The following is a 17,367-nucleotide window of genomic DNA, read 5'->3' as shown; positions in this document are numbered from 1 at the left end:
TTTACAGTTTAACCCAAAGAATGACCAGTCTGGTAGATGAAGAAGAGCCGGAGTCAGAGATTTAAAAAAAATAAATTAAGTTTACTGAAGATAGTTTGCAGTTTCATTCGCAGAAGCCAGCTTCAACACTCTCAATGAGTTCCTAGGCCGCTCTGCTTACAGTTTCAACAATCGAACAATTATACTCTTTACACAAGTCCAGAAAGGGTGGGATCCAGGTAAACAGTTCTCATTGGTTACAACAGAAATAGACAATTCTAAATACATGCGTCAAAGAAACATAGTATCTACTTCCAGATATGGATGGCCTTAATGTGTGCGTCAAAGAAAGCCTTGTATTTGTATCCAGATATGGATGGCGACCTGATGCCTAGAGGTGAGGTCGCCCTAAGTTATTAGGAGCTGATCTCCAACCTGTAAAAAGCTAAACCAGGAACACAATAGACACAAAAGACCATCTGTGTTAAAGACTCCAAGGATGTTTCTTGTACGTTCAGCTGTGTTATCAGGCTGGTTCAAGACTGTTTCCATCAACAGTCTGCTGCAATATCTTGGCTACACACAGTCTGTCTCCACACAAAAAGGAATTACATTACTATTAATTATACTCAAAAACAGATCAATCAAACAGCTATAAAATTATAGGCAATATATCAGGACAATAAAACAGGTGTCTTCTTCTCCTCTGTATTGGACCTCTAGACATAGGAACAGATAGAGAGAGAGAGAGAGAGAGGTCTCCATGACCTATGACCTGGTCTGTGTGTCTCCTGAAAACAAAGTTAAAATAGACAGGCAAAAAGAGAAACAAGGACACAGAACATTCTTACAGTAAGCAGTTTTAACTTATTCATTAGTTAAAATCAATTCAAAGTTAAATACTGAGAAACAGGATGATGAAAAGGATAAACGGTGGTCCATGATGAGATGAATTGGAAAGCAGAAATCCGAATCCTTCACTGGCTATAAAGTGATTCCGATAGTTTCCTAATAAGTGACATTACTTGTTTAATTTAATTTTGTTCATTTTATTCAGTGCCCGAGGGAGTCGGTCCCGCAGCCGGTCACACAGTCGAGGACGATCCTCTTCACACTCCAGCTCCAGATCTTCCAAATCCTCTCGCTCCAGATCCCGATCCCGATCCAGATCCCGCTCTCGTTCTCGCTCCTACTCTAGATCTCGCTCCAGGTCTGAAAACAACATCCGCTTTGGCATCTAAACTGTTTATTTCTAGCTACAAAAAGTTACTGAACCTATTTTTTCACTTTCTTATGTAGGAGCCAGAGTCGCTCCAGATCCAGATCCGGAAGTCGCTCTCGCTCCAAATCCAGATCTAGATCACGATCTCCAGAAAAGCGTCCCCATGCCACAAAATCACGCAGTCCAACACCACCGTAAGTGGATCTGTAATAACTATTACAAACTGGCTCGGTGCGACCAGGAACTTCAGTTTGGGTTTAGACTGTTCATTTTACTGCATTCATTATTGTCTACATCTGTTTTATTTTTAACCCAGCTCCACATCTGGCTTGGGTTCAAGCTCTGCTGCGATACCTCCTGACCTCAGACTGGGAGAAGAAAACAAGGGTCATCAGATGCTCATGAAGATGGGTAAGTGATCTAGAATGGGTTTTCAAACTGTGGGGCGCCAGCACCTATTAAGGGGGGCGCGAGAATTTGAGGCTTGCACTCGAGTAAATTATGAGGACGATTTTTATGCTTTCATTAGAGAGAATATGATTAACGTTAGCTCCACAGCTAACTAGCAAGCACCTGTGGAGTTAATAAATTAGAGTAAAACTTATACAAATAAAATGGAGCAGGTGCTTTTTAAAATGAATGATGCTGAACGAAAGTCAAACTGTTGAGCCATCTAGCAAAAAAAGTGCCCTTCTCAATCAAATCAGCAGGATGGCCTTTTGGATCATTTACTTACTTCGAAGACACCACTGACTATGTTTACATGGATATCAGTTATCTATATATTTGCCTTAATCTGAATACGACAATATTGTAATTAAGGTGTTTACGTGAAATGCTTTTTTAATGTTGCGTCACCAGGCTATCCACGTTTCCTGCAGAGTTTCATGTAATTTTGGGTGTTTCATCTTTAATTTTTCTACTTAAACTAAAGTTCGACAGTTTTTATTTCACTCATGAACATTTCATTAATACCCGTATGACAAACTGGGGTATAAGGGTGCTTTCACACCTGCCTTATTTAGTTAGATTGAATCGCACTAGAGATCGTTTTCCCTCTTGGAGCGGTTCGTTTGTGGTGAGAATATGATCTGTACTAAAACAGGTCCAACCTCAATAAGTACTGCAGCTTTTGGACTAATTCAGCTGCCGTAGGCCGATGCGCTGTGCAGTATGGGATATGGAGGAAAAATATTTGTTGACAGCGCTTTACCAACACAGAGAGAGAGAGAGAGAGAGAGGGGAAAACATTACCTGATGGATCGTTGGTAATATTTTCGCAAGATGAGCATGTCGCAGTTTAGCTAAATTAATTCACGCCTCCTCCTGAAGTGACGGGCGATGCATTAAAACATTGTTTTCCAGCCGCGCTTCATTCTCGAAATGTATAGTTTGTCTAAAGCAGGCATACAATCAGTCAGCGCAGTCGTCCCTCCAGAGTAAAACCGACATTTTGTGTGTGCCAGTTTGTTTACTTGCGGGAGTTTATTGGCATTTTCCCGCACGTGAATTCTAACCAATCAATAAGCAGTTTAGGAAATATATTTAACAACATCTGGCCAATGAGAGATGTGGATTTTGTCAGATGACTGCAGTTTGGTTCGTTTAATCTGGTTTGGACCAAAGCCAGCAGTGTGGTGTGAAAACGACCCAAAGACGGCAGAAAATGCAACAATGTATCATTTATTGCCTTTAGTCCGGACCAAATGAAGTGAACTACAGATGTGAAAGCACCCTAAGACGTGAATATGAAGTAAGGACTGGTGGAAGTGATGTTTTAATGGAATTTAATAACGCACGCCAAATGAAAAGAAAAGTGCGGTCTTTTACTGACAGCCGCGTTTGTGGATCTTGTCATAAAATGTGGCAAGTCCTAGTTATAGGTAAAAAGGTTAACAGTTAAAGGTAATAGTTGAAGGTAATAGTGTGATTGCAGTGTTTACTTTAATAATGCAACTAATATTTGCATACTCCACGTATTAATTCCATTTTTGATTAGTTCATTTATGACTTAAGTCTGATTAAGGTAACCAAAAATCGCTGACTCGTAATCATTCTCTTAATCGTATTAAAGTATTGTTGCCCATGTAAACGTACTCAATGTTCGTTTATCTTAGTAAAGATGGTTGATGTACCCGTCGGATTGTTTTCGATATGTTGCTAAAGGCTGATTTATACTTCTGCACACCTTTGTTTTCTTGCGGCCTGGTAGAAACTCTTTCACAACTCGGTACGTAGCCTCGACCTGGTAGTTGGGGAGCCCTGATTTAAAAGGCTGCGTATATGACGATGTATCTGCCGAAATGTTTTATTTTATTTTTTCAGTTTACGTGTTAAGTCAATGAATATACCAGATTAGACATCCTGCAGGGCCATTCACGTGAATGAGGCGATGAGAATGGAACGAATGACACATCGTGAATTCAGCGTTTTGGGCTTTGACATGCTTAACTTGTCATTTGTCGTATCGCTCGAGTTGGAAAATCTGAACTTTAGCTGACATTCCTGCTGCGTTAACCAATCAGGAGCTTGCTCTTGTATGGGTTTGATTACGATGTAGCGCCTTTTAATGATGTCCTAAGGGAAAATCCTCCTGCCGACACCTGACAACAGCTCAATAAACTGGGCTCGGCTCAGTCAGAAGCACCGCTGAAAGCTTCCATCATCCAGGTAGTTTATGGAGAAGTTGATGAATTCACAGAGCTGGGTGCACCTCTGAAAGGATCTAATGAACTCAGACACGGCGCCGAACGAATCTAAGCCGTTTTTCTGCCTTCCTAAAGTACATGAAACACAACTAATCTCTCATTAAAATGTATGTCAGCCTTTAGCAACGAAACTAGAGTCACCGGGCAGACAGAAGCCCTGCATATGATGCGAATCCTTGTCTATCGTAAAGTGAATTTGACGTGAGAATGAAGTGAGTAAACTTAAAATGTTCATGCGTCTATTTACACGCGAATATTGCAATCTATTGGTGCAGTCCACGTCTGGTGTAAACGACTCATTAGTCAGCTGCCCAATCAGAGCAGAGCGTTTACAGACCTTAAGGCTTGAATATATGCATATTCTGAGTAGGATGGAGCACTAAATCCATTCCTGTTCGTCCCGCAGGCTGGAGTGGATCAGGAGGTCTTGGCGCTAAAGAACAAGGTATTCAAGACCCAATCAAAGGTGGAGACATTCGGGACAAGTGGGATCAGTATAAAGGAGTGGGAGTCGCTCTGGATGACCCGTATGTGAACTACAGGAGGAACAAGAGCTACAATTTTGTCGCAAGAATGAAAGCGAGAGAAAAAGGTACGTCAATCCCATGTTTTTCTTTTTATTCTCCAAACCATTTACCGCAATTACTGAACTTTTGCATGTTTGCGTACTTTATAAACATGTGCTGTGATCTGTTTTATCCTCAGTAAGCAGAGACCCGCAGGAGCCCGCGAGCACCGAGTGATCAACCACGGTCTGTTTTATACTGTAGATGTCCCCGAGCAAATTTTCACTTTTACTTTGGATGTTTTATCTCGCCCTCTGTTCATTTTTGTAGTGAAATTCATCTAAGCGGCAAACTGTAACTCGCAGAAGTGTCAGTGTCATCGCCAGTGTTTCGTTCGATTGATCGGAGACTCTGTACAAGCAAAATAAAAGAATTTTTTAAAAGGGCACCATCTTTATGTAAACGTTTAATTCATGCATACATGACTTTATCTTGGTTTAATGTGAACAATAATAAATAGATATTAAAAAAAAGCTGTTTTTTTAGGCACATTATTGCATAAGCATTGATTCAAAGGGGTCATGAATTGACAAAATAAAATTCCTTTGATCTTTTGACATATATGAACTTATAATACTATAACGCATTTATGAATCTAAAAACAGATTATATTGAAGGCAGTCGCCATAATGACTGGGACGTTCTACACCAGTGGTGCTCAATCCTGTTCTTGGAGATCAACCTTCCTGCAAAGTTCAGCTCCAACCCTGATCAAACACACCTGAACCAATTAATTAGGCACTGAACAGCACTTGATAATTACAGGCAGGTGTGTTTGATATGTGTTGCAGGTGAAATCTGCGAGAGGGTGCTCGCTGCAGAGCCATTTGAGGAGAGCTGAGCTCCAGCGAGGGGGAGCATGAGCTGTCGCTCCTCCTCCTGTAAGCTGTTTTAATGCATACACCAACCCCACCCCTAACCCTACCCCCAGTGACATCACTCGTAGAAGAAGTGCAAAAAAGGTGGAGCTCAAGCTTAAGCTCCCCCTCGCTGGAGCTCAGCTCTCCTCAAATGGCTCTGCAGCGAGCACCACTTGGAAATCTGCAGGTAGGTCAATCTCCAGGAACAGGGTTGGTCACGCCTGTACTACACAATAATGTGAAAGTGAAAGTAAAAGTGGGGCCACCTTAGCCTAATGGTTTAAGAGTTGGACTGCAGCCCTGCACAAGACTTTTGGCCAGCGGAGAAATTAAAATGGTTGTGCCGAACTGAGTCTGGTTTCTCTCAAGGTTTTTTTTCTTCACTCTCCTATTGAAGTTTTTTTTTTTTCCCTCTCCGCTGTCGCCACTGGCTTGCATGGTTCAGGATCTGAAAAGCTACTCATCGACGAATTTGCTCTTCAGTGTTTGGACTCTCAATAATGACTTCAAACCACACTGAACTGAGCTAAACTGAACTGAACTGAACTTAAACACTAAAAACTGAACCACCCTGATCCAGTTACTATGACCATTTATGTGAAGCTGTTTGACACAATCTACATTGTAAAAGCGCTATACAAATAAAGCTGAATTGAATTGGGATAGAAATGTCACAGCTTTGAGTCACGGGACCTTACAGGGATTGTAGGTGTTGGGAGTGAATAACCATTGCTCTCACCACCCTCAATACCATGGCTGAGGTGAATCCCTTTAGTAAGGCACTGATCCTCCAGTAACTGCTCCCCGGGAGCGACAGTTGCGCACTGCTCTGGGGTGTGTGTTCATTACTGTATGTGTGCCCACTTGGATGGGTTAAATGCAGAGTACAAATTCTGAGTATGGGTCACCATACTTGGCCACGTCATGACTTTCACTTTCAGTGGGACAGAAAATAGTCAATTATTTCTCAATCATGATGCTTTTGTGATGCAAAAACATCTTGATAACATAATAAGTGGTCTTCAGAGTACAGTACAAAATGTAAAAAGGTATTTCATGACCCCTTTGTAAACAAAATGGTTTTTTTGTTATCTGAGGATGATGCATCCAAAATGTTGAACATGATTATTTAAATGTAATGGCTGTCCTTCATTTCCTGTTGAACTTCCTCTAGAGCATCTTCGATACTTATTCTGGGTGGCCTGTGAGCTCGGATGAACTAAAACAGACAAAAAAAAAAACACTCCTGTTAGTAAATATGTAAGAGAAACAGTGCTGTGTCAATGTTTCATAGGCTGACTGATATGATGAGTTTAGTTTCATTCCTCATGGTGTAGCTGCTGCAGTAAAAATGTGTTGTTACCTCTTTAGTGTCTTGCAGTGTGGTGTATTTGTAGTCTGCAGGCCCCAGCGACTCGAGCACTGATGTGTAGTGATGTCTGGTGGAGTCAATGAACGCTCTCGTGAGGCCCAGCTGTTGCCTCAACATGTCATTGAGCGCAAAAATGGCAGGACTATATGATGTTAAAGCTGTTGAAGTGGAACGAATCATTTCAATTGCAGTAAGAGAGTCACTTTTTTTTTTTTTTTTTGGTCAAATTTTCTAGACTTGTGGTTATTTGGATGTAAAGTGTGTAATGGGCATCATACTCACTCTCTATGGCTTCAGCGCTGACTGTGTGACTGGCTATTGGAGTCGGGTCCACGTATTTCATGCCTATTGAAGGACCAGCAGCAGCCATTCCTAAAAATTGTACAGAAGTCAACGGGTAAAGCAAAAACCAAACATATTTAAATCAATCTAAGGTACTGTAATAGAAATGTAGGAGATAAAAAAAACGAATTATTGTAATGAAAATACTGCGACAATACAACCAAACTTTGAAATGTGAGTATGACCCAGATTAAATAAGTATTGGTCTTGTGATATTCACCCAAATACATTTCTCTCAGAGCATGAACAAAATGGTCCTAAACTATAATCCTAAGAGTATCCCTAAAAAAACTCCTACGCAGATTTTTTTGACAGTTTTGAGATATTTAACCAAATACATTTCTCCAGGAAATAAACAAAAAAAGTGGTCCAAACTAACCTTGATAGACTAAATAAATAAATAAATATGATGACAAAAATACATACAATTGTATATGTATGATCTAGACTAGAGGTCTGAATTCCCGCGGCTGTACTGCAGGAGCTACGAGACCCGAACAGATTTCTTGCGGTGTGGGAATAAACTTCAGAATAAAACGCGGTAGCGATCGGTGTTATTTGAACGGGAGCGGGCGATCAATACAAAATATTGCTCTCGAGACAGAAATATATAAATATTGAGAGAGAGAGAGATTGTTGCGAACTGAAGCACTTCAGATCATTTTTAAAGACCACTTTCCATCCAAGACTAAAAAGCTCATGTGCACTGCACAGGTTGAGCCCTATGTGTGCATGTGCCTGCATCGACAAAAGCATGGTTTATACTTCTGCGTCAAGTGACCGGCATTCGCGCGGCTCTCGGTCCCGCCCAGACTCGTCAGCGATACCAAGCCGACCAATCATAGAGCTTGCGCTACGCATCGTTGCGATGTGTAGTTAAATTTTTTTGAGAGGTAGACGTCAGCGACGCCGACAGCCAGGTCGTAGGGCTATGCGTCAACGCCGTAGCATATGCATGCATTTGACGCAGAAGTATAAATCAGCCTTCATAGCACCTAGGTGCTTGAGGTCCTTTGCCAAATCTTCCCCTATGTGTGCATGTGGCTGCATCGACAAAAGCCTGGTTTATACTTCTGCATCAAGTGACCGGCGTAACCCACGGTGCATGCAACAAGCATAGCAGTGCATACTTCTGCGCGCTGTCTCTGTTGGTCTGCATTAACACTTCCGAAACGCTAGTTGGCAGTGAGGTGTTAATGTTCCTCTGTGTTGAGTTTCTTCGCTGCTGTTTTGCTTTGCCTGAACACTTCCTGGATGTACAAGTGGCTCAAACTCGCTCATTTTGAGGCAGGAACCGGCGGAAGTGCTACAACTTTAACTATGAGGTAAACACAAAACAAAACTTTCCATCTGGAGCTCCTTCACGGGACTCCACACTTGTAAATAATCGCTCCATCGAGCTCGCGCCATTCGTGCGGCTCTCGGCCTCGCCCAGACTCTTCACCGCTACCAAGCCGACCAATCACAGAGCTTGCGCTACGCGTCGTTGCGACATGTAGTTAAATTTTTTTGAGAGGTGGACGTCAGCGACGCCGACGGCCGGGTCGTAGGGCTATGCGTCAACGCCGTAGCATATGCGTACGTTTGACGCAGAAGTATAAATCAGCCTTCATAGCACCTAGGTGCTCGAGGTTCTTTGCCAAATCTTTCCCTATCTCTGCTCCCCACATTTTCCTGTCTGTAATCTCCACTGTCCTGTGCATTTTAAAGATGAAAACCTTGAGAAAAAAAATAATTATACAAATAAAAATAGGACTAAGTTGTGTGTTAAAAATAAAAGCAAAAGTGGTTCAATCTATTACCCTGAGGGAGACCCAAACAAATGGAAGTTTGAATATCGGATCTACAAAATGTTGCTACATGCTGCCAATGACCAGATTTTGTGCCCAGATTAAATGCATCTATCTCATAGCAAGAACAAAAGTGGTCCTAAGCTATAACCCAGAGGGACACTTATGACATGGACATATACGTTTGACTGGTGAAAGTGGTCCTAAGCTATGTTCCTGCGGACCCCTTCTAAGAAAGTTTCCTTTAAAAACAAAAATAAACTAGTCCTAAACTATTACCATAATGGATGTGCTGTTTGAAGAAATTGAAATACGATCTAGACGTGTTTTGCAAGATTCACCTAAACGCATTTCTCTGAAACCAGAATGGAAATGACCCTAAATTATGACTTCGAGATACACCCCAAATAAATGAGGTTTGGCTGATGCTAAAAAGACCTACCAGAAGACCATGTGTACGCAAATCCATCCACCTGTGTCTGTACCGCAGCCTCCTTCACATTGCGCTCAAGACTGGGGCCACGTGTCACTGTCGCATTGGATGAGCTAGAGTTCGAAGAAGAATCTGAATTTCCACTGGACGAGACAGAAGATTGTGAGAAAGTATGCTCCTCATGATCAACATCCTGTGATTTGTGAGAGCTGTACTGTGCCTCGCTGACCAAAGAGGTGTCTTTATCTTCATCCGAGAGACGCTCTGAGATCTCACTGTGCGTAATCTCTGATGCGATTTCACTCTCAAAATCGCTTTCGTAGACATCCTCCGGTGCGGGTTGTAAAGCGACTTTTGAGATCTCGGGAGACTTCTTTATCCGGTCTTCTTTTCTGGCTTGCGTTTCTTTCTGTGGTTGAAAATGGCTTTTTTAGTAAAAGAAAAGGATGGTGTATTTTTGTTTTCCAAGGCCATGTCTACACTAAAACGTTTTATTTAAAAATGCATGCATTTCTCTCCATTATGGCCTTGCAGCCACACTAAGGCAGAATTTTCAGGCAAAAAAAAAAACATAGTAAATACTCTCCAAAGTGGAACTTAAATGCCATTTTTAGTAATGATTGTACAGTAGTTGTTTTGTTTGCTCTCCATCTTGACTGCGTTATTAAAGATTAATTTAATACTCCTGATTATTTTTCTTCATAGGCTGTTGTTTTGGCTCATATTCCAATCTATTTTCCCACTCGCATTTGCAACTTTATACTCTTGTACACAACATTTCCAGCTCATTGGCTTTCATTAAAAAAAAAAAAAACGTGGCATTTTCCTCAAAATATTGCAGCATTGTTTCAAAAAGCCGTAAATTAAATAAATGCCTTAACACATGCGCAGTACACGAGTGAAATTTCAGTATGGATGACCCACTTTTGGGAAAATACTGAAAGTGGTAGTGTGGATGTGGAATGTTTTTACACTACCTGACAAAAGTCCTGTCGTTGATCCCAGCTGTAAGAGCAACAAATAATAACTTGACTTTTAGTTGATCATTTGGAAAAGTGGCTGAAGGTGGATTTTTCTGATGAATCATCTGTTGATCTGCGTCCCAATCATCACAAATACTGCAGAAGACCTACTGGAGCCAGCATGGAGCCAAGATTCTCACAGAAATCAGTCAAGTTTGGTGAATTAAAAAGTCATGGTTTGGGGTTACATTCAGTATGGGGGCGTGCGAGAGATCTGCAATATCAACAGCCTGCGGTATCAAGATATTTGTGCTGCCCATTACATTACAAACCACAGGAGGAGGCAAATTCTTCAGCAGGATAGCGCTCCTGCTCATACTTCAGCCTCCACATCAAAGCTCCTGAAAGCAAAGAAGGTCAAGCTGCTCCAGGATTGGCCAGCCCTATCACCAGACTTGAACGTTATTAAGCATATCTGGGGGAAGATGGAGGAGGCATTGAAGATGACCCCAAAGGATCTTGAGGAACTCTGGGAGTCCTGCAGGAACGCTTTCTTTGCCATTCCAGATGACTTTTTTTAATCAGTGATTTGAGTCATGTCAGAGATGTATGGATGCAGTCCTCCAAGCTCATGATGGAGTCAGACACAATATTCATTCTGTTTTCACTGCAGCATGACTTTATATTCTATACTGGACATTATTTCTGTTCAGTGACAAGACTTTTGTCCAAGCAAAGTCAGAGCTTACTGTCCTAATGAAATCCTTAAAAAATCAAGGCATGATCATTTTATTTTGGTAAAATACGCGTAATCTAGAGGCATTTGCCTTTCATATAAGCCACTTCTGATACCAAATGATCAACTAGAAATCAAGTTATTACTTGTTCTTCCTCAAACTTGGATAGGCTACAACACTTTTGTCAGGTAGTGTAGATGAAAATAGCATTTCAAATTGATCCGGATAAGTGTAGACAGAGCCTACGTATTCAGATTACCTTTTCAAGTGAGATTTCAGCTGCTTCAGAAGGTATAGGTGCTAAATCATCAAGTGTCATTACGTTCAGTTTGAAATCTGCAAATAAATCATCAAGAACAAGGGTTAAATAGACTTTTTTTGTGAACAATTAAGTCAAACTACAGTTTGCAGATAGTTCCAACGCATTGCTGTTTTTACCATCAGATGCTGCACTCATCTCGCTCAGAGTGTCTTCAGAATCATGTGCTGGAGCAGCAGGAAAAAGATCATTCAAAGAATGAATCTCACTTTGATCCGTTTCAGAAGACAGCGAACGTTCGGTAAAGCGGACCATACGTGATTCAGGTCTTCTGGGGGAAGGGGAAAGACTTTGATGACTGATAACTGTATGCTTTTCAGGAGCTGCTGAAGGTACAGTTGATTTCCCAGTGCTCCCCGTGTTTACCTGGAAAAACGAGATTCAAAAGAAGTCATGAAAAGAACAGAAGAGAAAGGTTATGTGACCTTTTTTTTTAATAATTAGTAAAAGATTATCCAATTGTTAAGTCGTGACGTATGAAATACTGTTTCCGGGTCCAAGCCGCTACTTATTTGAATGAAGAAAATATTCGTTTATGACCAGTTTTTAGTCACATCACACGTTAAAGTGAATTTTATATAAAATCATGGTGCACAACATTTTTTGGACTCCACTATTTTAACCATTTATAAAAAATTAATCACTTTCTGGTCATCGGATATTAGGCATGGATATATATATATGATTTACGGAAGTATTACATTGCTGTGAAAACGTTTATTATTAGCATTTGTTGGGTCTCCCTCTACAGTTTGATAGAGCGATTGGACCCGGAAGCCACTTTATGTGGAGTCACTCTTAACAAGCGGATAAATATCTTGGTATCATTGTTGACAACAGCCAGATTTCCATCTTAACGTGGCGTTAAACTTTTCAAAGTTCGCAAAAAAATTAAATAAAATAAATAAATTTTAAAAAATCCCTAACATGACTTAGATACATTTCCATCATGTTGTTAGAGTGGCTGACTGTAGTATTGGTAACCTAGCAACCAACAATAAAGAGCAGCGTAATGGAAAGTTTGTACTGAAAATGCGTTTCCATCTCCCATTATTCACATTAACCCTTTGCTCAAAACCACTTGAGCGAATGTTACAACTTTTCTTTTTGGGGAGTGTGGCGAGGGGGCGTGGCCGAGAGCCGTGGGAACGGGGTGAGGCCACCGCGTAAGTGGATACACGTGCGGTGCGCACCTGCCTCGGATCCCACGGAAGGAGCTCTGGACCATAAAAGGAGGACCGATGGCAGAGGAAGCCGAGAGAGGACCGGGCCCGGGCATGTTATTTTACTTTTGCTTTCAGTTTGACGGCAGTCTCCGTGAGGAGCTGCCGTCCGTTTGTTTTGGTTTAGAGACGGCAGTCTCCGTGAGGAGCTGCCGTCACTGTTATTAATAAATCATTTTAAAGCTCCGCCGGTTCTCCGCCTCCTTCTTCCCGGCGGCCAAAGGGCCGTAAACTTCATTACAGGGAGTAAGAGATTTTAATATACACTGTAAATCCCAAGAGTCAACTTTATCAAATTAAATGAGTGTGGTTAACTCAACATTTACTGGAAGTTAATTATTAGATTATATAAATAACAAGTTAAACTCAACCTGCATGGAAATGGCCAAAACCCCTCTAAAACCAGGCTGGTCAACCAGCTAAAACCAGCCAACCAGCCTAGGCTGGTTTAAGCTCTTTTTTTTTTTTTTTTTGTAGGGAAATCTATTCAATTACTCTCAACTGAGTGTCTGCGTTTGGTTTTTGACCAAAGGGGATCTTTTGCATACGTTTTTTCTGTTTTCCTTGGGAAATGCACCATCCACAACCTTAAAGGGTCACGAATCACCAAAACACATGTTTTGAGCTGTTGACAGTCGTATATGAGTCCCACACTGCTAAAAACACTATTAGGACACCTATATTTCACAAAAAAAGTGTAAATTGGTTGTTTTTGCGTTATTAACTATTGCACAGAGTGTAAACATGTTAGCACTACAACCAAACTTTAACCTCGTGTAGGATTTTCACCGCATTTTTTGACTGGAATAACACACGCGGCTTTCTGACGCTAGCTGTCGTGTGCATCTAAGTTTCCGGGAAATGCTGAGTTTTTTTTTCTCTCATTCGCCGTGCGGTATAATAATAATAATAATAATAATATTGACATGAATGAATTCCCTGAATAAAAGAGCCAAACTGCAGTTAAAGTCCACCATTTAATAATTTGGCAAATAATTCGACTACAGATGTCCATGTAAACACAGTCCCTTTGTCCCCTCTGTGTGTGTGTGTTTTGACTCTGAAACTCAGCTCACCCAAATAGACACTCCCACACCATCCCTCTTTAGTTCCTCCGACACTCCCCCTAAACAAAGCTGGACACGCCCACTTTTCTGACTTTTTCCAAAGTAGAGGTGTGAAAACAACTGCTGAAATGAGGGGGTTTCCTGGCCCTTTAAGTTTATTATGCCCATGTTGTATTCGCCTAGCCTTGGGGCTGAAAATCGATATAGGTGTCCGTGTATTGATATAGTATTGGCATGAAAAATATTGCAATGCTGTATCGATATTTTCCCTCACCCCTATTTGCCTCTCGGTTGTTTTATACAAAGGATATTTTTTAATATTTAAAATGTAACATTTCCTTCATTTTTAAACACTCTTAAACTCTCTTTGTTACTTTTGTTAGAACTGAACTGGGTAAGAAAGCCTTTTAGGTATCCGTCTGACTGGATTTCTCTTCATCAGATGTTTCGATTTATCCATTATTGAAATACTAACTGGAAAAAAAAGTTCCTGGAGTGTTACTATGTCTGACTACAAGACGTTTGAACTTTTATGACTTAATTTTTTATTTTTTTGTAAATCAAATGTCAACGAACTAACCATATATGGTTATTTTTCTCAAAAAGTTATTCAACAAATGAAAGATGACTCCAATATTTGCAACTGTTTTAAGTGTTCATAATGCGTTTCTTGTAAAAAAAAATAATAAAAAAACGAACTGGATTGCCTTCCATTTTAAGCCAGGATATGGATGTTTTCTATTTGGGATAAGTAAACAGAAACCAAACGAAATCAGGGTGAGTAATCTGGATTCAAATACCCATTTAGTTGTTATAACACCAACCTTTTTGGCTACCTGAGGACTCTTCTGCCTGGCTGCATTTAGCAAGGAACTCTCTGATAAACTGAAAGAGTCTCCTATAAGTCTTCTCATGTCCTGTTCGTCGCTGTCTAAACTGACTCTCCTTTCTCTACGTTCATTCAGACCAGGCGTCGTCTCAGGAAACTTCAGCTCCTGAGGTTCAGAAACAATGCTCTTCTTCAGAAAGCGACTTCCCGTCATGCTCAGATCGCTGCTGGAATGGACGGACAAACGTATTTCCTGTGGTTCTGTATGGTTGCTTGTGATTTTCTGGTTTCTGATGCGGTTCTCGATGAGCGCTAGTTTGCTCAACGCGGCGCTTTGTGAGCTTCGCTGAGGTATGATTTTAGATTCGTCCGTTCCTGCAGGAGTTCTCTCAATTGTGGTGCCTTCAGAGGTCTTCTTCAGAAATCGACTACCACCACCCAAGCGAAAACTCCTCGCAGGGTCCTGGTTTTCAGTCTGGGATGGTGAGGATGCCTCGCTGAGGTCTTGGAATTGGGTCTGTCTGGACGGTTGCACAAAGTTTTCCTGGATGAAGATAAACATGCTGAAAATTACAGGTGCTACAACACATTATAAATATATCGAATAATAATAGTGGAATCAATTGAATGTATTTTACTTCTTTCCCTTACAAACGTCTCATTAAACTGTTATTAAACGACACATGAGAGAATTACCCTTTTAAAATAATTTAAATAATTCAAAGCCACTCATTTACCGTGGGCCCACACGGACTCTCTGCGAGCAGAAATCTGCAGATTTCCGCAGATCTTTAAGGCTGATTTATACTTCTGCGTCAAACGCCGGCGTATGCGAAGGAGCTGACGCATAGCCCTTCGCCGTGGCCGTCGGCGTCGCAGACGTGCACCTCTCAAAAATTGTAACTACACGTCGCAACGACGTGTAGCGCAAGCTCTGTGATTGGTCGGCTTGGTAGCGCTGACATGTCTGGGCGGGACCGAAAGCCGCGCGAATGGCGTGAGCCCAATGTAGCAATTGTTTACAAGTGTGGAGTCCCGTGAAGGAGCTCTGGATGGAAAGTTTTGTTTTGTGTTTACCTCATAGTTAAAGTTGTTGCACGTCCGCCGGTTCCTGCCTCAAAATGAGCGAGTTTGAGCCACTTGTACATCCAGGAAGTGTTCAGGAAAAGCAAAACAGCAGAGAAGAAACTCGATACAGAGGAACATTTACACCTCACTGCCAACTAGCGTTTCGGAAGTGTTAATGCAGACCAACAGAGACAGCGCGCAGAAGTATAAATGCACAGCCACACGCGTTGCATGTGCTGTGGGTTACGCCGGTCACTTGACGCAGAAGTATAAACCAGGCTTTAGCCCATCGAGTCTATGTATTTACTTGTGTAAATGTGTATAATTTTAATTTATTCAGTTTTTAAATTAATTTCACTAATATTATTGTGATATAATAATAGTAATATTAAAATGTTCATATTATTTATTTATAATACAGTTTGTAAAGTAATGTGTTCTGTCTTTTAGTACAGTGGTTCTCAAACTTTTTTCACCAAGTACCACCTCAGAAAAAAATGGTCTCTTCAAGTACCACCATAATGACCGGTTTTGAAATACAGGAGGATAGTAGGCCTAACTAAGGCATTAGAGTAGGCTTTGTGAGTCAGAAAAACAAGGGATTAAACTATTCCTGTCAAAATTGGGGTATAAAAAATACGGGATACGCCAACAACAACCGTTACAAATATGGGGAGGAAATTAGCTTCAAATGACAGAATACATAACAAACATTAGAAAATTTTAAATAAAGTAAAAGGTTTAGCCTGTTAAAATTAATTAACTGATCACATTGGTGTTATCATACGGGTTAAAGCACAGGTGTCAAACTCAGTTCCAAAAGGGCCGCAGCTCTGCACAGTTTAGTTCCAACCCTAATTAAACACACCTGATCAAACTAATTGAGTCCTTCAGGCTTGTTTGAAACCTACAGGTAAGTGTGTTGGAGCAGGGTTGGAACTAAACTGTGCAGGGCTTCGGCCCTCCGGGAATTGAGTTTGACACCCCTGGGTTAAAGGGTTAAAAGTGTGGTCATTTTTTTACATGAATTATTCAGAGATTCCTCCGCATATCACTAGAAGGAAGCCTGGTACGCGTGCCACAGTTTGAGAACCACTGTTTTAGTAGATATGTTACATGAGAGACTTGCTTTGTTTACCAAATAAGTGGATCTAATTGGATTTGGATTGTAAACATTAAATTAAAGTTTGAAATATATTATTTAATATATTAAGTTTTTAGTTATGATTGGCTGATGCTTGGCTTATGATTAATCTGGGGTTGCCACAGTGGAATGAACCGCCAACTTGTCTAGCACATGTTTTACACAGCAAATGCCCTTTCAGCCGCAACCCATCACTGGGAAACCAGTTGTTATTTATTTATTTAACCTGATTATATTTTTGTCAAAATATTTTACACATAATTTTATACGTGAAACCTTTTCTTTAGATTTAGAAATGTCGTTGATTTCTTAATCTACTAATAAGAGCGTTGTAAAAACTGAGTCTTCTGAGTCTTGCTCCATGATATTTAGTGTCATATAATGTAATGTAAATGTTTCTATCTGTTATAAAAAAAAAAAGATGTAGAAAGTTTTGGGTGGCGCAGTGGGTAGAACGCCTCACAGCAAGAAGGTTGCTGGTTCGAGCCCCGGCTGGGTCAGTTGGCATTTTGTATGGAGTTTACATGTCTTCCCTGTGTTCGGGTGCTCCGGTTTCCCCCAAAAGTCTAAAAACATGTGGTAACGTTATAGGTGAATTGTGTAAGCTAAATTGTCCGTAGCATGTGTGTGTGAATGGATGTTTCCTAGCGATGGGTTGCAGCTAGAAGGGCATCCGCTGCGTAAAGCATGTGCTGGATAAGTTGGCGGTTCATTCCATTGTGGAAACCTCAGGTAAATAAAGCGAC

At 40.9% G+C, this 17,367-nt stretch overlaps 2 protein-coding genes across 40 annotated transcripts in view; one reads left to right on the top strand and one right to left on the bottom strand.

Moving 5' to 3' along the window:
- Positions 1-6,701, top strand: part of cherp (calcium homeostasis endoplasmic reticulum protein) — a 27,903-nt gene extending 21,202 nt beyond the window's left edge. For 8 of the 34 annotated variants that reach the window (NM_001444065.1, NM_001444064.1, NM_200074.5 and 5 more), the window contains 5 exon segments: positions 1,037-1,189; positions 1,279-1,395; positions 1,518-1,612; positions 4,316-4,501; positions 4,615-4,938. In NM_001444065.1, coding sequence (NP_001430994.1) covers positions 1,037-1,189; positions 1,279-1,395; positions 1,518-1,612; positions 4,316-4,501; positions 4,615-4,652 — 589 coding nt within the window. In that variant the 3' untranslated portion in view covers positions 4,653-4,938. 34 annotated transcript variants of the gene reach the window in all.
- si:ch1073-104i17.1 overlaps positions 4,507-17,367 on the bottom strand; it is a 13,300-nt gene continuing 439 nt past the window's right edge. Inside the window, exons 2-10 of one of the 6 annotated variants that reach the window (XM_087303468.1) lie at positions 14,405-14,953; positions 11,410-11,656; positions 11,231-11,307; positions 9,502-9,681; positions 9,282-9,415; positions 6,990-7,079; positions 6,699-6,865; positions 5,555-6,554; positions 4,507-5,139 (exon numbers count right to left, since the gene is read on the bottom strand). In XM_087303468.1, the coding sequence (XP_087159594.1) occupies positions 9,386-9,415; positions 9,502-9,681; positions 11,231-11,307; positions 11,410-11,656; positions 14,405-14,953 (1,083 nt within the window). In that variant the 3' untranslated portion in view covers positions 4,507-5,139; positions 5,555-6,554; positions 6,699-6,865; positions 6,990-7,079; positions 9,282-9,385. Of the gene's footprint in view, positions 5,318-5,491; positions 6,555-6,698; positions 6,866-6,989; positions 7,080-9,281; positions 9,682-11,230; positions 11,308-11,409; positions 11,657-14,404; positions 14,954-17,367 lie in introns of those variants that run through there. The other 5 variants (XM_087303466.1, XM_087303464.1, XM_087303465.1 and 2 more) reach the window with 5 other exon arrangements.

The sequence above is a fragment of the Danio rerio genome, chromosome 22, assembly GCF_052040795.2.
Source record: "Danio rerio strain M-AB ecotype USA chromosome 22, GRCz13ab, whole genome shotgun sequence".
In the NCBI taxonomy this organism is placed as follows: Eukaryota; Metazoa; Chordata; class Actinopteri; order Cypriniformes; family Danionidae; genus Danio; species Danio rerio.
This window is presented reverse-complemented; position numbering and strand designations above follow the sequence as displayed.